At 60.6% G+C, this 21,967-nt stretch overlaps 1 protein-coding gene across 4 annotated transcripts; it reads right to left on the reverse strand.

The window, feature by feature from the left end:
- Window positions 1-214: 214 nt before the first annotated feature.
- On the reverse strand, window positions 215-19,687 carry EPS8L2 (EPS8 like 2). Of its 4 annotated transcripts, none has more exons than XM_036281094.1 (21): window positions 19,639-19,687; window positions 17,197-17,317; window positions 17,036-17,091; window positions 16,274-16,338; window positions 6,973-7,134; window positions 6,251-6,400; window positions 6,101-6,180; window positions 5,888-6,030; window positions 5,725-5,798; window positions 5,489-5,615; window positions 4,965-5,053; window positions 4,743-4,817; window positions 4,438-4,586; window positions 4,195-4,327; window positions 3,949-4,058; window positions 2,416-2,521; window positions 1,771-1,890; window positions 1,452-1,524; window positions 1,162-1,342; window positions 920-1,052; window positions 215-726 (listed from the first exon to the last, which is right to left on the reverse strand). In XM_036281094.1, exons 2-21 carry the CDS (start codon window positions 17,238-17,240, stop codon window positions 643-645), a joined length of 2,154 nt encoding a protein of 717 aa, XP_036136987.1. In that variant the 5' UTR covers window positions 17,241-17,317; window positions 19,639-19,687; the 3' UTR covers window positions 215-642. The 4 variants fall into 4 exon arrangements, with proteins under 4 accessions (XP_036136987.1, XP_036136985.1, XP_036136986.1 ...); XM_036281092.1 differs by having other exon boundaries at window positions 1,762-1,890; XM_036281093.1 differs by lacking the exon at window positions 19,639-19,687 and adding an exon at window positions 17,502-17,520 and having other exon boundaries at window positions 1,762-1,890.
- Between the last annotated feature and the right edge of the window lie 2,280 nt (window positions 19,688-21,967).

A 21,967-nucleotide genomic window follows, 5' to 3' on the forward strand; every position in this document is an offset into this window, starting at 1 on the left:
GCCAGTGCTCAGTGCATCCAGTCCACACTTGCTTCTTGAAAAGGTGAAGGGAATTCAGCACACACATCCCAGGCCCCCTGGGGGCAGTGCTCGGGGAGGGCGCTGTGGGCACAGCCGGGGCAAGGGTCATCAGCCTGGTTGGCTCGGAGCCCAGGGTGGCTGGGCAGCTGAGTCTGCTGCCTTTCTGGCCTGCAGCCCACCCAGGAGAGTGGGGTTACAGGTGGGTGTGAATGTGAGCAGTCACGTGGTGGGACAGGAGTCGTCTCCAGTGCCGGGGACCCCCATGTGGATGGAGGAGGCCAGAGGAAAGCAGGGTTCTGTGGCCTCAGGGAGGGATGTGGGGAGAGCTGGCTGCGTCTGAACGGCCATCGCTCCGGCTCCAGGAGACAGGTGGGTGGGGGCTGGCACCTCCAGGTGACAAGTTTGGCTGAGGTGGACTCTGGAGCAAGCAGGTGAGCGTGGGGTGGGGCACTGCTGAGCTAGGGCCAGGTCATGTGCCACAGGCAGGTGAGCGGGCCCCCAGCCAGGTGCAGGGCCTGGGGTCGGCACCACACCCCCGCTGTGTCCATGGTCCAGAATATATACACATACAAAAATAATACTCAGTGCTCCCACCGCAGCACAGTGGCCAGCAGGGCCGGCCTAGCTGTCGTCCTCCATCCTCTTCTGGTTCTTGGAATGAAACTTGTTCATGAGTTCCTCCAGCTCCGACCCACCTTGCTGCTTCTGGGGACAGAAATGGGGCATCCTCAGCCTAGGCACCCCCCAGGCCAGGTATCCAGGGAGCAGGTCTGCGTGTATGTATGTGTGTGTGTGGGGGGGGAGACGCAGGAGGGGGTAGGCGCAGGGTGCGGGGCGCAGACCAGGTCCCCAGGGAGCAGGTGGGGGGCAGGCGCAGCTGGGTGGGGCGCTGGCTCACCTCCAGGAGGGCCTTCTGCACGGTGAGCTGGCTGTACACGCGGCTGCCCTCTTCCCCACACACTTTCTTCAGCTCGTCTTTGTTAAGTGAGAAGAGCTGCGGCCCGGTCAGGATGCCCAGATTGTCCACAATCCTATGGACAGGCGTGGAGTGGGCGGGGCGGGCTCGGCAGCCTCGCACACCTGCCTGCACCTGCGGCCCCCTGCCGGCCGCCTGCATGCCCGCCTGTGCCGCCCACTCACCTCGAACTAAAGGCCTTGGCTTCCAGCCAGGCGCGGACCTCCAAGGGGCCCGACTCGTAGGTGAGAGGCAGGCGCACGGGTTGGCTGCGCTCCACGCGGAAGTGACGCTGAGGCTGCGCCTTGATGTGGCTGATCTTCTTGATGAGCTCGTCGTTCACCTCGTCCATGTGGTGGATAAGCTCTGCGGGACCAGCGGCTCAGGCCCTGAGCCCGGCTCCGCCCCAGGGCTCCCCTCCCCGCCCCCCAGGTGGCTCTGCACTCCCTGCACACCCCCACCTTTCCCCACTCACCATCTTTATTTCCAGCGAAGCTTGGGGGCAGCTTGTGGGTGGGGCTGGCAGGACCCCAGTATTTCGGGCCAGCCTGCAGGTGGGGGGAAGAGGCAGGGAACAGGGCCCATCAGGGTCTCTTATCTTCCCTTCCAGCAAGGACAGAATAAGGAGAGTGTGCGGAACCCCTTCCCTCTCCCCCTCCCAGTACCTGTCCAGGCCCCCAAGTGGCCCGGGGACCAGCCCCTGCAGGGAGGACCCCAGGCGCAAGCTGGGTCTTTCCCTGCCACTGGTGCACCTGTCCCCTCAGCCCCTCGACCCCACCGCTCACCCCCATCACCTGCTCGAGGGGGGCGCCCACATCTTCGGGCCGGGCCTCAACCAGGATGTTGTGGGGCACGTAGCCGGCCTGGCCACTGCGGCTGCGAAGTTTCCACCACTGCTGGTCATCTTCCAGCACCTGTATGTGCCACACACCCACCGCCACGGGGCAACGGTCCCACCTGCCCTGTTACCTTCCTTCCCGCCTTTGGGGCCATCCCTCCGCTGCACCCTGAGCGAGGTGTCTCCAGCTCGGCTTGGATACAGATCCCCCGCTCAGCTCGCTCCACTTTCCTCCCCGTGGGTGACCCAGATTTGGGGTTGGCACCAAACCCAGAGCGTGCCTTGAGGGGACTCTAGGGGTGGGCATGAATCACAAGCCCCTGCTGGGTTGGAAGGTCCCCTAGTCGGCACAGAGAGGGGACCCATCCTCTGTCCTGAACCCAGCACAGGAGTCCCTGTGCCCCCTCTGCAACCTCCAAGGGAGGGGGTTCTTCATCCAGTCTCTGCTGGGGCTGGGGGGCAGGCTGTGGATCCAGATGGGAGCCCAGGGGTAGAGCCCTGGGGATAGGAGTGGCAGACGAGCCAAGTCCCAGGGTTGTGAATCTGCCTGCCCACTGCCCTGCCTCCCCTGGGCAGGCCCTTCCTGCGGGGCCCCACTCACCTCCAGGACCTCATCCCTGAGCACTGACAGTTCATTGGCATTCCGGGCTGTGAAGTCGTAGAGGACCTTGACATACTTGGCCATGGCTGGCGCCGGGTCGTAGCCCCTGTGTGGAACAGGAGGGGCTGAGGTCCAGAGCTCGGCAGGGGTCTCCTCCTGGACCTGGGGCTGGGTGGAGGGGAGCAGCTTCCCAGGTGCGTGGCTGCCTCCCGCTCGCTCTCCACAGCTGCAGTGGAGGCAGCTTCAGCTTGCTCAGCCGGGAATGGAAACTGTGACAGCCCCAGAGCGTCTGGGGCCCCTGCGCGGAGGTGGGGGAGGTGGGGGCCAGCGGGACCCAGGTGTCTTGGGCATAGCAAGGGTGGCCGCAGTCCAAGCCACCTCATGGGTCTCCAGGCCTGGCCCCACAGGGAAATCAGAGACAGGAGTGTCCCCAAGAAATGGCAAGGTCACAGCCGTCCCTGGAAAGCAGCAGACCGGAGGGCCGTGGCCCCTTGGGGCAGCACAGAATGCATGAGCACCAACTGGACGTCTGCCGGTGGGCTGCAGGGGCGTGGGGTGGGGTGGGCGGCTCTGGCTGGGCGTGACCTGACCTCAGCAAGGAGCAGGCCTAGAGCTGCAGCCCAGCCCTCCCGGTCCATTCTGGCCTCTGATCATCAGGGAGCCTCTCTCACCCAGATGCAGCCTCAGGACACTGGGGAGGTGAGGGCCTGAGGCTGGAGTGTCCCCTGGAGCCTTGGCAGGGCTGTCAAGATTAGCCAGGGTGGCTCAGCCAGGACAAAGGATGAAAACGCATTAAATTGTAACCCCAGGTCCGACCGGTGTGGCTCAGTGGTTGAGCATCGACCCAGGCACCGGGAGGTCACCAGTTCGATCCCTGGTCAGGGCACATGCCCAGGTTGTGGACCTGATCCCCAGTGGGGGGCATGCAGAAGGTGGCCAATTGATGTTCTCTCTCATCAATGGTTCTCTCTCTTTCTCCCTTCCTCGCTCTCTAAAAAATCAATTAAAAAACCAAACATTCAAAACAGGGATTTGCTGCCCCTCCCCTCCTGAAACAGAACCCTGGCGTCTGGCCAAGTCGCACGCTCCTCAGGCAGACCTGGGCCAAGAGTGAGAACAGACCCTGTGTCTGTGGGACGTGTTCTTTCGCGGTGTGTGTGTTGGGGGTGGGGTGGGGGGAGAGGCCCTCTACCCCTTCCTCTGGCTCTGCGATTGGGCCTAATTCAACTCCAACAAGGTTGCAGGGATTGGTTCAAACACTTAAGCTCAGAGGCTTAGTAAATTTCTAACCATGACTCGAAAACGCCAATGTGCAGACACAAGAAGAGATTAGTAGGAGGTTAGTGAGCTTATGGTTGGCTTGTGCCATTTTCCCTTAAACTGTACACCACAAAGTTAGAAGGAAAACCTGTTTCCAGTTCGAAAGTGTCTGTTTCCAGTTCGAACAAGGCACTTGCTGCCACCTGGTGGCAGCGTACCCAGACCCTCTGTTTCGAAGGGTGAGTGTCACGCCCCCTCACTTGGAGGACTTACCTATGAGCATGCGGGGAGCTGACTGGGTGGAGGTCTCCAGGGGGTGTGGGCTCAGATACAAGGCTGTGTTTCCGAGTGTTTCGGAAGGATGATCGGCTTACTGGAGTCCGCTGCAGGAAAGAGGGTCACCTGGGCTTGGTGTGGGGTAGGGGTCAGGCCAGGAGGGTGGGTGGGGTGAGGGCAGGGGGTGGAGGTGGGCTGAGGAGGCAAGGGGGCCGCCAGTGCCCGCAGGGAGGGTGCTCTGACCTCCTCACCAGGGGCAGGGGACAGCCCCTCCACTTCCCAGGGCGCCTCCTGCAGCACGTCCAGGGGCGGCTCCCAGCCGCTGTGGAACTTGGGCACGTAGGGGAGCATCTGCGGCTCCCGTGGCCACTCGGAGCTGGGGTGGGAGATCTGGGGTGAGCCCACCCGCCAGAACTGGCCCCACCTGCCGCTGACCCCACCCCAGTCTGTGCCCCCTCCCCACCCCCTCTCTGCCTAGTGCTGTACCGGGGGCGTGTCCAGGTCTCCCCCAGTGATTCCCACAGCACCATCTCCTTGGGGACAAGGTGGCCCCGAAGGAAGCCCACGGCGTCTCGGGAGAGCAGGGGGCTGAGGACAGAGCGTGCGATGTCCGGGCCACCACAGGTGCTGACGATCTGGGGCACAGTACGGTTCAGAGGGGATCCCATCGGGTGGACCCCGCCCACCCCACCACAGTCCGCTGCTGCGCCCACCGCTCGGAGGGTAGTGCTCCCCCACCCTGGGCCGAGGGCCAGCCCGGCGCGCCCCCCGCCCCGCCCCGCCCCAGGCACCAGGTCCAGAGGCCCGAAGAGGAAGTGCACGAGTTCGGCGGCGCTGGGGTTCTGGATGTGCTTCTGCAGCTTGGCCTGGGGGCGGGGGGGCGCCAGTGAGCAAACGGCGGAGACCCGGGGGAGGGCGATGCTGGGAACAAACGGGGGCTGACCCGGGCCCTGCCCTCCCTCTCGATGTCGGCCCAAGGACGGGACGGGGTGGGGGGGGGGCACAGGACTCACAAGCAGGTTGATGGCCAGCTTGGTTTTCTGGAAACAGTCCACAAACTCGGCCTCGGAGGGGGGCCGCGCCCGCAGCGTGAGGACACCCTCTGCAACGTGGGGCGGTGGCCATGAGTCCACCTGCCTCCCTGCTCCCCACCCCTCTCCCTGTCCCCCTCCCTTCTCCCTGTCCCCCACCCCCTCCCTGTTCCCCACCCCCTCCCTGTTCCCCAACCCCCTCCCTGTTCCCCAACCCCCTCCCTGTTCCCCAACCCTCTCCCTGTCCCCCTCCCTTCTCCCTGTCTCCCACCCCATCTCCCAGTCTCCCACCCCCTCCCTGTTCCCCAACCCTCTCCCAGTCTCCCACCCCCTCCCTGTTCCCCAACCCTCTCCCAGTCTCCCACCCAGTCCCCATCCCGTCTCCCTGTTCCCCACCCCTTTCCGTTCCCCAACCCCTCCCTGTTCCCCAACCCCCTCCCAGTCTCCCACCCTGTCCCCACCCCTCTCCCGCTCTCCCTCCCGGTCCCCCTCCCCGTCCCCAGCACCTGCAGGCCCCTTCTTCCCCTTCTTCTTCCCCTTCTTGCGCTGGTTCAGCTGCTTGAAAGCCTCCGCCGCCTTCTGCAGCCTGGCCACGAACCATTCGATGTCGTCCAGGGCGCAGTTGAGGATTTGCTGGGGTCAGAGCAGGGGCAGGGGTCAGCCGCGCCCACACGGGACAGCCACAGGCCTGCCTCTTGGCCCCGGGCCGGGGAGGGGCGGGCACCAAGGGGCCTAGACCCACCGTCTCCTTCTCGATCTTCTGGGCCAGCACGGCCCGCGGGGGCTCCTCGTCCTGCGACTCCTGAGAGCGGAAGCCTGGGGGGGGGGGGGGGAGCAGAGCCGCTGCTGACCGAGCCCCACGGGCCAGACAGCCTCTCAGCCTCCAGCCCGGCCCCTCGGCCCACCTGGCTCGCTGGGCGACACGGGCGGGCCCACCCGGTTCTTGGGGGGCGAAGAGTTCTGGGCGTAGTGCTGGAAGGGCACGGGGGCCGGGCCCTGGCGCGGAGGCAGCACCGACTGCCGCTGCCGCAGCTTCTCCTGGTGGCCCCTGCGGAGGGGACCCGCGGCTCAGCGCCAGCTCCCGCCGGCCCCGCCCCCTCCCGCCGGCCCGCACCCACTTCAGGGTCTGGGGCCGCATCTTCTTCCCCAGGCGGCAGTCGGCCAGCGCGCTCTCGATGTCCTCGTGCACCAGCTCCGCCTGTGGGGAGGGGGCGTCAGGTCGGCTCGGGCGCCGGGCTGGCTCGGCCCACGCGGCGGCCCCTGCTCACCTCCACCTCGTCGCAGTGGAAGAAGTGGATGTCGGGCTTGTTCTGCTCCGAGTCCTGGCACACGAGCAGCAGCACCGACGGGTAGCGCAGCTGGTTCAGCACCGTCTGGGTGTGCCGCACGGTGGGCAGCGGGAAGTTCTCCAGCTCCTCCTGGGGGGCAGGGAGGCTTGGGCACAGGCTCACATGGCTCAGCCACGCCGCACAGGTGTGAGGCCCAGACAGGGCTCAGACACGGCCCAGGCACGGCCCAGGCACGGCCCAGACACGGTTCAGATACGGCCCAGACACGGCCCAGACACGGCCCAGACACGGCCCAGGCACGGCCCAGACACGGCCCAGACACGGGCCTGGGCTGGACCCGAGGAACAGAGTGCCCGGGACACGGAAGCTGTGCCATGGGCACTGACACAAGCATAACTCGCAGGCACAGAAAAGGGACGTGACCCAGACGTGGACACAGACATGGACTCCACGGGGAAGTGGCCACAGATGAAACGCACAGACCCATAGACCCCCGGACCCAGGCAGGCCTGGGCTTGGACAGCCAGTGCACAGGCTCCTGACAGGTGGACACAGCCCTGTGTACCTGTGTCCTGGACTCTCAGCCCGTCCAGTCCTCCCTGCTGGCCTGCCCTTCGCCCTCATCCTGATCCCGCCCCCAAGGAGAGGCCTGGCTGGGAATCTGGGTTGTGGACGCCCTCCCTGCCCCTGCTGCTGCCCACCTGGGACTCCATGTCCAGCAGCCTCAGTGACTGGTCGTTGACCTGCAGCAGCATCTCCTGTGTCCAGATCTTCTCCTTGGAGCTCAGCTGCACCAGCTTCCGGATGGCGTCGTCCACCGACACGATGGCCTCACTCTTGTCCATGATGAATGTGGCCAAGTGCTGGGGGCGGGCAGGCGGGTGGTCACGATGGGCAGAGCCCTCCTTGTGCCAAGAGCCAGGGCCAAGGGGCTGCGCCCAGGGGTCTGGGGAGGAACACCTTCCCTGGGGGTCCGAAGGGGCACAGCACCCCCTTAGGGTGTCTCTGCCGGCCCTGAGGGGACTCCTAAGCCAGGAAGAAAATCCAGGTGCTCCAAAGAAAAAGCCAATATATCTGACCTAATGAAAATATAAAGCCGAGGCCGAGTCCTGACAGAACCTTTGCTGCCCTGCAAGGACTATCCCCACCCCCACCCCTGGCGGGCCCACCACAGGGCCTCTGCACTAGCCTAGCGGCGCCTCCTCCCGGTCCCAGCTGTCCCCACCTCTGAGACGGCCCTCCCCAGCTCAGCATCACTGTCACCACAGCCCTGGTTTGTTATAAATAAAGCCAGCCCTGGTTTTATTTCTTGTGCACCGACATCATCCGTAGGTGACATCCTTTGTGTTCAGTGTGAGGACAGGGATCTGGCTGCCGGGCACTGCTGTCCCCCAGGGCTGGGACAGTGCCCTTGCCAATGTGCAGGGAATGAGCAGGCATCCAGGCAGCAGCCCGGGGAAACTTGTCCAGCCCAGGCCTCCCCTTGCCTGGCCTTCCTCCTCTCCTGTCCCCTGAGCCTGGCTGCCCCACCAGCCTGGGCTGAATCCGGTCAGCAACACTGGGGCAGCAGGGTGAACAGGAACACAGACTCCAGGCAGTCAAGACTTAACGGGAAAACTCGCCACCACGAAGGTACTAGAAGAAATACTGGTTGACCTCTGACCATCTCAGAAAGACTTCCTTCCTGAGGGGACTCCTAAGCCAGGAAGAAAATCCAGGGGCTCCAAAGAAAAAGCCAATATATCTGACCTAATGAAAATATAAAGCTTTCGCCCTGGAGAAAATACCATGTGCACAGTTTTAAAGAAAGGGGGAAAAATAGACACAATAGACACAGTGATGACTGTCTTAACATAAAAAGACCAATATTCGTTACAAAGATGGCTCTTAACTTTGTTAGAAGCGCTACTTTGTTTTTAATCCTCACCTGAGGATATTTTTCCACTGATTCAGATAGAGTGGGAGAACGGGAAGGAGGGAGGGAGAGGGAGAGAGAGAGACATCGATTGGTTGCCTCCCACATGACCCGACTGGGGCCAGGGATGGAACCTGCAACCGAGGCACGTGCCCTCGACCGGAATCGAATTCGAGACTCTTTGGTCCACGGGCCGATGCTCTAACCGCTGAGCCAAACTGGCCAGGACATTTACTTTGTTAAATATAATAATTAAGGATTCCAAGAATAAATACATAAGTAGACAAGGAAAAGATGAACACCTCAGTAGCAAAACTGGCAAAAGATATGAACAGCGAGCCTACAGGAAAATAAATTCAAGAAGCTTTTTTGTTTGTTGGTTTTTTGAATCCTCACCCAAGGATATTTTTCCATTTATCTTTAGACAGAGTGGGAGGGAGAGAGGGGAAAAGAAAGGGAGAGAAGACACATCGATGTGAAAGGGACACATCGAGTGGCTGCCTCCTGCATGAGCCCCACCAGGGCCGGGGACAAACCGCAACCGAGGGACATGCCCTTGGCCGGAATCGAACCCGCAACTCATTGGTCTGTAGGCCGACGCTCTACCGCTGAGCCAAACCGGCCAGGGCAAATCCAAGTAGCTTTATTTCAGAAAATTGTACGCAGTCTCATCGAATGAGACTTAGCTAGTTGAGCTCGGAGACCCTTCCTTTAGGAATAAGTCAGCGTTGAATTGTTTACCTCGTCTAGGGACCAGGACTGATCGGTCCTTGTGGCTGAGATGGGGGACGCGGGGGCCCCCCGGGGAGCTGCCCAAGGCAGCCGATCCGTCTGAGAAACACACGCTCGTGAAATGCGGCGGCACCACACCAAGCAAGACCAAGTTGCTGGGCCCCCAAGTCAGTCCAGTAAAAATGAGTTAAATCACACAGAAGCATGTTCTCTGACCAGAATGGAGTTAAACTGGAAATGAAAAACAAGCCCAGCTGGTGTGGCTCAGTGGTTGAGCGTCGACCGGTGCATCAAAAGTCGCCAGTTTGATTCCTGGTCGGGACACATGCCCAGGTAGTGGGCCTGATCCCCAGTGGGGGGCGTGCAGGAGGTGGCCAATCAATGTTCTGTCTCATCGATGTTTCTATCTCTCTCCCTCTCCCTTCCTCTCTCTCTAAAATCAATAAATAAAAGAAAAAAAAGAATAACAGAAAGATAACTGGAAAACACCCAAATACGTAATCGGAAATTAAACAACATACTTCTGAACAAGCCATGGGTCAAAGAAGTCACAAGGAAAATGAAAAAGTACAGGTGACCCTTGAGCAACATGAAGGTGAGGGACACCAATCCCCGTGCATTGAAAATCTGAACATAACTTAAAAAAATGTTTTTATTGATTTCGAGAGAGAGGAAGGGAGAACATCAGTGAGAAAGAACCATCCATCGCTTGCTCCTGCACGTCCCCTAGTGGGGATCGAGCCAGCAACCCCAGGCATGTGTCCTGACCAGGAATCGAACCGGTGACCCCTTGGTGCATGGGTCAGTGCTCAACCACTGAGCCACACCAGCCAGGGACTCTCCAAAAACTTTACAAATAGCCTACTGCTGTCTGGAAGCCTTCCTGGTAACATAAAGTCGATTCACACACATTTTGTATGCTGTAGAGAGTATGTATTGTATTACAATAAAGCACGCTAGACAAAAAATGTCATTAAGAAAATCATAAGGAAGAAAAATACATATTCATTGAAAAAAAACCATGTATTAGTGGACTCACACGGTTTAAACCCATTCTGTTCAAGGGTCAACTGTCTTCTGCACTGAGTAATAGTAACACCACGCGCATCGAAGCTTAGGGTACAGCTCAAGTAGTTCTTTGGGGTAACTTTGCAGGATTTAAATGAATAGGTTAGGAAAGAAGGAAGACTGACTATCAGAGATCTAAGCACCCTCCTCAAGAAGAAGAAGACACAAAGCCCCAAAGTAAGGGGAAGAAGGAACTTAAGAGAGAAACTAACAAACTAGTAAACAGACAGACAAGGGAGAAAAATCAACGAAGCCCAAAGTTGGTTCTGAAAAGATGAATGAGATGGATAACCCCCGAACAAGAGTGGTCAAGACAAAACCAGAGAAAAGGAATGACCAGTGGCCATGAGGACAGAGGGGACATCACTGCAGACCCCACAGGAAGGAAAGTAAACTCATAATTGAAAGCTTCCCATAAGGCCCTGGCCAGGGTGGCTCAGCGGTTAGAGCGTCGGCCTGCAGTCCAGAGAGACCGAGGTTCGGTTCCCGCTAAGGGCATGTACCTCAGTTGCAGTTTGTCCCGGGCCCTGGTTGGGTCGTGCAGGAGGCAGCCACTCGATGTGTCCCTTTCACATCGATGTTTCTCTCTCTCTCTCTCCCTCCCACTCTATCTGAACAAAGAATGGAAAAATGTCCTCGGGTGAGGATAAATTAAAAAAAAAAAGCTTCCCACAACCAAAGCCCCATGTTCAGAGGGCCTCCCAGGGTAACCCTAACGAATATTTAAGAAAGAAGTAATAACAGCATTTCATCAACTCCTTCTGAAAACAGAGGAGGAACACTTACCCACTGCCCCCCCCCTTCTTTCTTGGCATGTTTATTAAAGCTGGGGGCCCAGGATACAAGAAGCGCAGGATAGCCCGGGGGGGCGGCCTTGGCTCACTGGGCAAGCAGAAAAAAGGGGGCCCTGGAGACAGTCCAGGGGGTTAGGCTGGGACGAGCCGCCACTGCCCATTGCTCCCCAGGTTGCGAGTCTCTTGGGGACCCCAGAGTTCAAGAGATGCATGCCCATGGGGGAAGAAGGGTGTGGGCATGCTCCCAGGAGGGACAGCAACCCCACTCTCTTTTTATTTATTTAAAAAAAATGTTTTTATCCTCACCCGAGGACATTTTTCCATTTTTTGTTCAGATAGAGTGGGAGGGAGAGAGAGAGAGAGAGAAACATTGACGTGAAAGGGACACATCAAGTGGCTGCCACCCGCACGACCAACCAGGGCCGGGGACAAACCGCAACCGAGGTATGTGCCCTTAGCGGGAACTGAACCCGGGTCTCTCTGGACCGCAGGCCGACGCTCTAACCGCTGACCCAGACTGGCCAGGGCAACCCCACTCTCTTTATAAGGCCAGCATCACCCTGACACCAAACCTCCAAGGGCATCCCGGGAAAAGAAAATTATAGACCAGTATCTCCAATAAACATTAATGCCAAAAAAATCCTTAACAAAATGTTAGCAAATCAGTAAAAGGATAAAAAGGATAGTACAGCATGAATGAATGAGGTTTACCCCAGAAATGCTAGGTCGGTTCAATATTTTTAAAAACCCAGTTAGTGTGATTCAGAAAAAGCGTTTGAGTCCTGGCCGGTTTGGCTCAGCGGTAGAGCGTCGGCCCGCGAACCAAAGCGCCTCGGGTTCGATTCTGGTCAAGGGCACGTGCTTCGGTTGTGGTTTTTCCCGGGCCCTGGTTGGGGTCGTGCAGGAGGCAACCAGTCGATGTGTCCCTCTCACACTGATGCTTCTCTCTCTCTCTCCCTCCCACTCTATCTGAAGACAGATGGAAAAAAGTATCCTGGGGTGAGGATTTAAAACAAACAAAAACAAACAGAAAAAGCATTTGATAACATTTAAGCATCTTTCATGATAAAACGCCTCAGCAGCCCGGCTGGTGTGGCTCAGCGGATTAAGCGTCATCCAGGGACGGAGAGGTCCCGGTTTGATTCCCGGTCGGGGCACATGCCTGGGTTTCGCACTCAATTCCCAGTGAGGGGGCGAGCCAGAGGCAGCCGATCAATGTTTCTCTCCCTTCCTCTCTCTCTAAAAAAATCAATAAAAACATATTTTTTTAAAAAAGTCTCAGCACACGGAGAATGGAAAGAAACGTCCTCCGCCCACAAAGGGCAGCTGCGAACACACACTGGGTAACGGGGACATGCTGACAGCTGTCTTCTAAGACTGGACCCAAGGCTCGGACTGCATTAAACACTGTCCGGGCGGTGCTGGCCGGGCGATCGAATAAGAAAAATCAAGTGGCTACAGTAAGAAATTAAATACTGTCTTTATTTGCCGACAACATAGACGTGTACATGGAAGATCCAATGAATCTACAAGCAAAGCCCCCGAAAAAAACGAAGGAATTCAATCAGGACTCGGGGTACTTGGTTACTTTACAGAAATTCAATTGTTTGTCTACAGGCTAGCAACAGAAAATCAGAAAGTGAATTTTTTTTTTTTTTATCCTCACCCGAGGACATTTTCCCATTTTTTTTGTTCAGGTAGAGTGGGAGGGAGAGAGAGGAACAGAGAGAGAGAGAGAAACATCGATGTGAAAGGGACACATCGAGTGGCTGCCACCCGCACGACCGACCAGGGCCGGGGACAAACTGCAACCGAGGTACGTGCCCTTAGCGGGAACCGAACCCGGGTCTCTCCGGACCGCAGGTCGACGCTCTAACCGCTGAGCCAAACCAGCCAGGGCAGAAAGTGAATTTTTTTGTCCTTTTGTTAATCCTCACCTGAGATATTTTTTTCCATTGATTTTTTTTTTTTTTTTAAATTCCTCACCCGAGGATATTTTTCTATTTATCATCAGATACAGTGGAAGGGAGGGGGAGAGAGAGAGAGAAACTTCCATGTGACAGAGCCACACGGACTGGTTGCCTCTGTGTCACACAACCCGACCAGGGCCGGGGACAAACCACAACCGAGGTACATGCCCTTGACTGGAATCGAACCCTCAATTCATTAGTCCGCAGGCCAATGCTCTAATCGTTGAGCCAAACAGGCCAGGGCTCCATTGATTTTTATTTATTTATTTATTTTATCCTCACCTGAGGACATTTTTCCATTTTTTGTTCAGATAGAGTGTAAGGGAGAGAGAGAGAGAAACATTGACGTGAAAGAGACACATCGAGTGGTTGCCACCCGCACGACCCAACCGGGGCCAGGGACAAACTGCAACCGAGGTACGTGCCCTTAGTGGGAACCGAACCCGGGTCTTTGTGGACCGCAGGCTGACGCTCTAACCACTGAGCAAACCGGCCAGGACTCCATTGATTTTTAGAGAGTGGAAGGGAGGGAGGAAGAGAGAGAAACATTGATGTGAGAGAGACACATCGATTGGTTGCCTCCCACATGCACCCCAGCCGGGGCCAGGGATCCAACCTGCAACCCAGGTATGCACTCTCGCCCAGGAATCGAACCCATGACCCCTCCGTGCACAGGCCGACACTCTAACCAGTGAACCACACTGACCAGAGCCGGAAAATAAAATTTTAAAAAACAATACCATTTATGACAACACATAAAAACCAAATGCCACCCTGGCCGGCGTGGCTCAGCCATTAGAGCGTTGGCCTGCAGACCAGAGAGGCCCGGGTTCGGTTCCTACTAAGGGCACCTACCTCGGTTGCAGTTTGTCCCCAGCCCAGTTGGCGTTGTGTGGGTGGCAGCCAGTCGATGTGTCTCTCTTACATCGATGTTTCTCTCTCTCTTCCTCCCTCTCTCCTTCCTGCTCTATCTGAAGATAAATGCAAAAAAATGTCCTCAGGTAAGGATAAAAAAATAACCCCAAATGCCTAAGGAGTATTTCCTTCTGTTTTTTAAATGTTTTTATTTTATTTATTTTTTATTGTTTTAGAGAAAGAGAAAGGGAGAGCGAGACAGAAACACCAGTGTGCGAACCAGGACCTCTCAGTCCAGGGGACACCGCTCAGTCCCCAGAGCCACACCTGCCAGGCCTAGGAAGTATTTCAACCGAAGATGAGCAAAGGCACGGCGGTGAAAACCAGAGACAGAGACCAAGGAGCCCCCCGAGAGCTCCGGGATCCGAGGCTCAGTGCTGTCAGGGTGCCAACGCTCCCCGAATCCACCCATAGATTTGACTCAATGCCAATCAAAATTCTACCACACTTTTTTTGGGGGGCAGAAACAACTCGGTTCTACAATGTCAACGCAGGTCCAAAGAACTGAGCGTGGTCAGGAAGACCCTGAAGAGAAAGCACAAAGCCCGCGGGCTCAGGCTGCTGATGTCAAGGCGGATACAAGCACGGCAGGGAACGGCAGGCCAGTCCAGCAGTGGCCCGTCCACTCCAGTCCGTCCGTGTCGGACAAAAGGGACCCAGGCGATCCAAGGGGGAGAGAACGTCTGTTTAACATAGCTGCACACTCCCACGGGGAAAGAACAAGCCTCGAGTCCCGTAACCACACTGCCTTGAGCTCACACCGCGCCCCAAGTGAATTCGAAGTGGCTCGCAGACCTACACGCCAAGGCCTGAAGTACAGGCGGCTAGAAAACACAGGAGGAGACCTTCAGAGCCTCGGGCCAGGCAATGACAACAAAAAGAACCCAACTATAAACGAAAAAGATGGATATGATTGGGTGTCATCAAAATGAGACATTTCTGCTCAGCCAAGGACAGTGACGCACAGGAATCAACGGGCCACACGGGGACCCGCGCGGTGTGAGGACAGGACCCTGCCGCCCACAGGGGCCGGGTGAGTGGACGGAAGCGGGGCCACCCCAAGGGTCCCTGCAGCGTTGTGCCCCCCGCCTTCGTGCTTTCTTCAAATAGGTTTATGAAGCAGGACAAGGGTAGCTACAAGCTGTATGGTTTCATTTATGGGGGTTCTCAGAAAGACAAACCGGGGTGCCAGGGGACCGTGCAGCGCTGCCCGAGAGGGCGGGGAGGGCTGTGACCACACGGGGTCAGCACGAGGCTGTTTTGGGGGCACGCAGCCTTTCCGTGGCCTGGACAGCTCCATCCTGGTGGCGACCCAGGTCTACACTAGAACCGCACACCCCACACCCTCACTCTCAAATTTCCTGATGCTAATTTAGAAAAACGCAAAAACAAAACCAAAAAGTCAAAATCCACCTGGCTGCAGCGGCCCCTCGTTGCCAGGGTGGATCTGACCTAGCCCCCACCTCTCACCCTCTCTCGGTGCCTCAGTTTCCTCGTCTGGGAGGACCAGGCAAACCCGGCCATGCCCCAGCCTCGCTGGCTGTAGTGGGCAGAAGAGGCGCCCCTGGGCTGGGGTCCCTCCACGGCTTGGACCAGAGTCCAGGAGATGGGCTGGGAGGCCCTGGTAGTAGAGGTGGCTCCTCACCAAGAAGGGCGAAGTCCCCTGGCCCCAGAGGTGGCAGAGCTGCCTGAGAGGGACAAAGCTGACCCCTCCACCCTCTGTGCTCTGACCTGGGACACTGAGCCAGTAGTGGTCACCAGCCCGGCAGCACAGAATGGCCCCAGGGCTGGTCCCTGAGCCCGAGGAACCCCCAGTGTCTCTGTGGACCCATTGCATAGACGAGAAAACTGAGGCTCAGAAAGCAGTGACTTGTCCGACCTCTGTGGGCGGGGAAGGCAAAATGGGGAGGGCAGTACTTGCCTTCCTGGTCCAAGGCCCCACCTTCCTGGTCCAGGGCCCCTCTCCTTTCTGATCAGGGTCCCCCCAGCTTTTCTCTCCTCAGCCATCCCCAGCCCTGTTGTCCTGCAGGCCCGGAGAAGGACTGGGAACCAGGAATGAGGCCGCCAGGAGCAAGGTCATTTAAGAAACGTATTTCCTGAGTTCCGAGTGTGAAAAGCTGACCCAGGGGAGCCCTCCTGTGCTGGCAGCTGGTCTGGAGAGCAGGTAGCCAAGCTCGACGAGTCCCCAAACTACTGGTCAGTCAGGCCGCCCTGCAGAAGCTCAGTGCAACACGTCTCTGTCCACCTTCTCCCTCAAGTGCAGTTCCTTGTGTCGGGGCCAAGGGGACCGTTTCTTTCCCGCAGGGTCTTCCCATCTGAGGGCTGCCAGGCACCAGGTGTGGCCTCGCCTGCGCCGTCCTGGCCACCAGCACCTTCTCTCCCCCAATGCAGACCCAGGGTTCCCTGCATCCCCCAGACCGTGATCTCCCCACAACTGGAGGGAGGCCCCCACTGTGACTGAGCCAGGACAGGTGTGGGGCTGTCCCTGCCTCTGGTCACCTGCTGGTGGGTGTCAGAACCTGGGCTGACCACTTCTCCCTGGGCCTCCTTTCCACCCGCCGGGGACCCTGGAGCAGTGGGGATGGGGTGCTCCCTGGGGCCACCTCACCTGGACGTGGTACTGGGAGGTCTCGTGCATGACGAAGTTGGAATTGGAGTATTTCTTCCTCTGTTCTGAGTGGGGAGACACCAGTCACTCACCCCAGAGGGCGGCCCCGGGGCCCCGTCCAAGTGGAGTGGAAGGGAGGGATACTGCTCTGTGGGCCCCTCAAGCACCATGATGGACTCAAGGTCCTGGCAGAAGGTGAACCTCCCTCCAGCCCCAGGACGACCTGCTCAGACAGGTGATGGCACACCTGTGACTGGGGTCTGTCATGGTGGGGGTGCAGGAGGCTGTCCCCCTTCCTGGGGTGGGAGCAGGCTTCCCCCACCCTGGCTGCCAGCTAACATCTCCTGCCCTTCCTGGAGCTGCTGGTTTCTAGACTGGGCACCCTGTTCACAGGCATGAATGAGATGGAGGGGCAGGGCTGGGGGCGCCGGGGGGAGGGGCAGGCTGAGGGGAGGGGGCCTGGCCGGGATGGCTGTCCAGGAGCAGACACCTGGCGCTCAGTCCCCCTCCGATAGGGTTTCAGTGAGAAGCTCAGCCCAATCAATATTGATGGCCCTGAATTATTAGCAAAGCCTCTCCCCTTACCGCTCAGTGGGGAGGGCCACGGGGCCTGGAGCTTTACGGAAGGACCCAAGTGGCTGGTTGAGCAGGGTCCAGGAGCTTCCTGGGGTGCCCAGCGCTGACCTGCGTCTCCCCTGGTGGGGGCCCAGCACAGCCTTGGGGTGGGGGAGCGAGACCCTCCCGTCCTCAAACCTCACTCACCAAACAGGTCCTTGGCACTCATCTTGGCCACACTGTCAGACCGGCCCAGGCTGCCACTGCGGGGGAGGGGCTGGTGAGGGTGGGGCCCCGTGCACCCCTTCTGGGGTTGGGGGTTGCTTGCGGTTGGCAGGTGGGGGTGAGCTGGGTGGGGGGGGACTCACTTGGCAGCACCTGGGCAGCAGCTCATAGACCCCGACTGGCTCATGGCGTCCTCAGTGCGGCCAGTGGTGGAGGGCAGACCTCGGTGTGGCCTGAGTCCGGGCCCTGGCGTCTGGCTCGCACCTGAGTGGACGGGGAACAGTGCAGCCTCATCGGGTCTCCAGCCCCCACCCCAGATCCAGGGGCTGGAGCCCTGACCACCTGTCCAGACTCCCAACACCACCTACCTCCGCCCCATGTCCCATGGGCCATCGCCACCCCATCTCACCCCAGACCCTTGGCCCTCCACAGGGACCCCCAGACGGACCAGCAGAGGCCTCCCACAGCCAGAGGCCTCTGGGGCGGGGCTTCGAGAAGTGTGTCCTGGGGGCTCTGAAGGGGCTCAGGGGGAAGCACCTTTAAGCAGAGGAAATGGTGTCCAAGGCCCTGAGATGGGAGGAGGGCAGATCAGGATGAGGCTGGAGCTGGGGGGCCCGGGGGACCCTGAGCCTGGGTCAAGTCCAGAGGGCCTGAGCAGAGCCTGGCACCTGTGGGCCTGTGCCCCATGGGGCTCTCTGGGCCCACATTCACCTTCTGTCTAATGCCACTGGCCAGCGGTTGCAGTGTTGGGGTCGGCCACAGTCAGTGGCCGCGAACCAGGGGTGCTGGTATCCAGGGCAGGGAGCAGCCCAGGGCTTTCTGGTTGGACCAGGTCCTACCTGCAGGGAGGACTCCCAGGAAGTGTGCGGCCTGGGGGCCTCCAGCCCGGGCCTCCCACTGCCACCGAGAGTCCTGGCTCTCTGGGGAGGGAGAGGGGTGGGGCTTGGCCAGATTCCTCCAGCCATCAGTGCCTCCAGAATGTCCGGAATGCTCCTGACCTCAGTGGGTGAGCCCGAGTATTTGTTTAATGGGATTCCTGACGGGCTGAGCCAAGGGCACTGGGCACCTATGTCCAGGTACACACAGCTGGGTGAAACGCAGGCCCGCGGGCACACAGGCTGTGCCGCGTGGCCCCTCCCCTCGGGGAGCCTAGGCTGGGAACCCGTGGCCTTCAGCTCCCTGGGGCGGAGCGGGGAGCATCAGGACCCGCAGGGAGGTGGCCCCCGACCTCTGGGTCAGGGAGCACATGGGGTCCAGTGGGTTCAGCTGACTGGGGCAGGGGTGCCATGCAGCCCCAGGGCCAGGGCCCAGGCTGTACTTTGGTTTTACTGTGGTCATTTTCCGGGTGCAAAGGGACAGCTGAACATGGTGCCTGGTCACCCAGGGAGGGGAGGAGGCTCCCGCAGGGAGGGAGGAGGGACTGGCCCCAGGTTCAAATTCCAGCCCTGTCGCCCAGTGACCTTGGGGAGAAGCCAGCTTAAGGCCCAGGGGGAGCCAGGTGGGGCGGTGAAATGGAGGAACCCTCTCAGGCGCTGGCTGTGCGCAGGTCTGGGAGCTTGGGGTGAGGAAAGGGCCCATCCTGGTGGGAGGGAGGAACAAACCTGGGAAGATAGGCCGGGAGTGGGCAGATGCTCAGAGTGCACCTGGGAGCCAGCAGCAAGCAGGCTGGATAGGCAGAGCCGAGCTCTGAGCCACTGGGGCGGGACACTAGGCAGGGACCAGCAGAGGCCTGGGCAGGGCCATGGGTATGTGTGTGTGTGTGCAGAGTCGGGGGAGGGGAGGCACCACCAGCTGGGCCCTGCCTGGGGCAGACTGTACCTGGGGTGGGGGCAGAGATGGTCTGTGAAGAACCCTGCAGACACCCCTCCCTTGCCACCTGGCACACCCTCCTGCACAGGGGCTGCCACCCCCCCCCAGCCTGGCCCAGGGAGGAAAAGTGTACGAGAGCCAGAGGTTGGATGCCCACAGCCCCTGCCAGTCCACCCCCTGGATCTGCCCCGCCCCAGCCTCCTCCTCCCTGAAACTCCCACACCCCGAATGTGACCGAGAGCCTGACCCCAGTCCCATGTTCCCCGGCCCTGGTTTCCTCCTCGCTGACACCCAGAAGTGCCTCCTGACGTCTGACCCACAGGCAGCCCCGGCTCACCTCGATGGTCTGGTACCAATGGAGGCCCAGCTTGCCTAGGACTGGGGTGTGGGGTCTTCGAGGACAGGGAGAACCCCCTCGCCACCCCTTCAGCGGAGGACCGGGTTCCCCACACGAGCCCCAGGGCTGGGACGGGCCGGCTGACTCATGTGCCTTAGCTTAAAAATATCCCCACGCACCGGCGCCGCCCGGGACCGGACGGGACGGGACAGGCCAGGCCGCAGCGGGACGGGCCCCTGGCCACCAGCCCGGCGCAGCCCCTCGCGCCCCGGCCGAGGCCTCCCGCCCCGGGCCGGCCTGCAGACCCGTGTCGCACCGCCACCTGGGGAAACTGAGGCCCGGCCCGCCCGTCGTGGGCTCGGCTCCGCGTTGCTCCTGCCGAGCGCGGGCGGGCGCGGCCGGTGGGCGCGCTGGGTCCGTGACCCCGCGGGGCGCTCACCTGCTGCTCGCGGCCCCACCGCCGCCGCTGGTCCCGTCGTCCGCGCGTGTCCGTCCGCCGTCTGTCGGCGCTGGGCTCCGCGGGCGGAGGACGCGGCGGGGCTGGGCCGCCGGACAGGGGCGGAGCCGCCGGGAGGAACCTGAGCGGCAGGTTAGAACCTGGACACCACGGGCGCGGGGGTGGGGACACGGCGTGGGCGTCGCCGCCCCGCCCCCTTACCTTGACCCCGCCCACGGGGCTCCCCGCGGGGGGTCCCTAACACCCACTCTGTCCCCAACCCTGGAGCTGGGTGCCCACGGAAGGGTGGGCGAGAGCCCCTCCTCCGCGAGGACCCGCAGGGGAGGCTGAGAACTTGCTCTGGCCCCTGAACTGCTCCCCATAAGGGGTGTCTGGTGCCCTAGGGGGGTCACACTCTAGCCCGGCAGGTGACTTCAGCCTCAGGTGCGAGGCAGGGGCTCATTTTGGCCCCAGACTCGGGGGCAGTCCCCTTCTTCGGCTACCCCCCTGGTCTGCGGGAGCACTAGGGCCAGGCTGCAGTTCGTGAGCGGGGGCTCCCTTCTCCACAACCCCGAAACCCCCGAAGTCTCTGTGACACCCAGCCCGGCCAGGGCACGGAGGGATCTGACGGAAGGCTGGGGAGGGCCAGGGCAGAACCGGCGCGGGTGCTCTGGGCAGCGCCTCCCTCCTTGGGCCCGGGCCTTAACCTCTGCCCACAGCGCCGCGCAGGCATCCTTCCTCCTGAACTGACTCCCAGGAGCCCCTGCCCACCCAGCTGAGCAAGGAGGACGTGGAGGAGGGGCAGATGGCCAGCCCAGGTGGAGGTGGGCACCACAAGCCATGTGCAGGGACCCCAAGGCACCAGCTATTTTTCCTGGGGTGGGGGAGTGGAAAAGGGTCCAAGGGTCTCCGAGCCTGACCTCAGAAGGGCAGGGGGCATTTACTTCTGCTGGCACGGAGCCCCGGGGGCAGGGAGGCACACCAACCCTGAGGGTCAGCCACACTGCAACTTCCTGGTGCCAGGACCCCAGGGCCAGGTCTTGAAGGCATCACAGGTGCGCTTATGAGGGGGTGCAGGAAGTGGCCTTTGTCCTTGGGGCCAGCCCCGCCCGAGTCCTGGCTTCCTGGTTGTGTCCCTATTGCTAAGTACCCAGAAGGGAAGGCGCTCACCTGCCCGCACCCTTCCTGGAGGCTGAGCCTCTGGTGAGGAGGGCAAGCGAGCAGCTTCTGAAACCCATGGTGGTGTCACCGGATTAGGAACAATGACCCACAAGGAGGTACTGGGGGCCTGGAGTCCCAGCCTGGTTATTGGCCGGGCCACCTGGAGCCATGGTGTCCCCTCTGTGGCCAGAGTGATGGGTATTTTGAGGCCCCAGCTGGGGTTTGCAGGGGAGGGGTTCCCCCAGCCTGGGGGCCAGTGCCCAGGCGGCAGCACAGCAGGAGGGGCGCTGGTCCTGAACCAGAGGCCCACTTGCCACCAAGCACCTGTGAAGGTGCTGCCCTGCTCCTGGCGAAGGCCAGCCCTGGAGGCCCAGGACAAACCAGAGGTGGGAAGGCCCGGCCCAGCCTCTGGTGACCAGCAGCCTGGCCCAGCGGGTGCGCTCCTGTGCGGAAGGCCAGCCCTGGAGGCCCAGGACAAACCAGAGGTGGGAAGGCCCGGCCCAGCCTCTGGTGACCAGCAGCCTGGCCCAGCGGGTGCGCTCCTGTGCGGAAGGCCAGCCCTGGAGGCCCAGGACAAACCAGAGGTGGGAAGGCCGGCCCAGCCTCTGGTGACCAGCAGCCTGGCCCAGCGCGGTGCGCTCCTGTGCGGAAGGCCAGCGCTGGAGGCCCAGGACAAACCAGAGGTGGGAAGGCCCGGCCCAGCCTCTGGTGACCAGCAGCCTGGCCCAGCGCGGTGCGCTCCTGTGCGGAAGGCCAGCCCTGGAGGCCCAGGACAAACCAGAGGTGGGAAGGCCGGCCCAGCCTCTGGTGACCAGCAGCCTGGCCCAGCGCGGTGCGCTCCTGTGCGGAAGGCCAGCCCTGGAGGCCCAGGACAAACCAGAGGTGGAAGGCCCGGCCCAGCCTCTGGTGACCAGCAGCCTGGCCCAGCGCGGTGCGCTCCTGTGCGGAAGGCCAGCCCCTGGAGGCCCAGGACAAACCAGAGGTGGGAAGGCCCGGCCCAGCCTCTGGTGACCAGCAGCCTGGCCCAGCGGGTGCGCTCCTGTGCGGAAGGCCAGCCCCTGGAGGCCCAGGACAAACCAGAGGTGGGAAGGCCCGGCCCAGCCTCTGGTGACCAGCAGCCTGGCCCAGCGCGGTGCGCTCCTGTGCGGAAGGCCAGCCCCTGGAGGCCCAG

This window comes from Molossus molossus, unplaced genomic scaffold (assembly GCF_014108415.1).
Source record: "Molossus molossus isolate mMolMol1 unplaced genomic scaffold, mMolMol1.p scaffold_m16_p_31, whole genome shotgun sequence".
NCBI lineage: Eukaryota > Metazoa > Chordata > Mammalia > Chiroptera > Molossidae > Molossus > Molossus molossus.

What these genes read in the sequence shown, in the direction of transcription:
- EPS8L2 (XM_036281092.1), bottom strand. Translation starts at nt 17,240, where the DNA reads ATGAGCCAGTCGGGGTCTATGAGCTGCTGCCCAGGTGCTGCCAA. An exon ending in ATGCGGCCCCAGACCCTGAA is followed by an intron (nt 6,031 to 6,100) that starts GTGGGTGCGGGC and finishes TCCCCTCCGCAG; the next exon opens with GGGCCACCAGGAGAAGCTGC. An exon ending in CCCCTGCCCCTGGTGAGGAG is followed by an intron (nt 4,059 to 4,194) that starts GTCAGAGCACCC and finishes TCTTTCCTGCAG; the next exon opens with CGGACTCCAGTAAGCCGATC.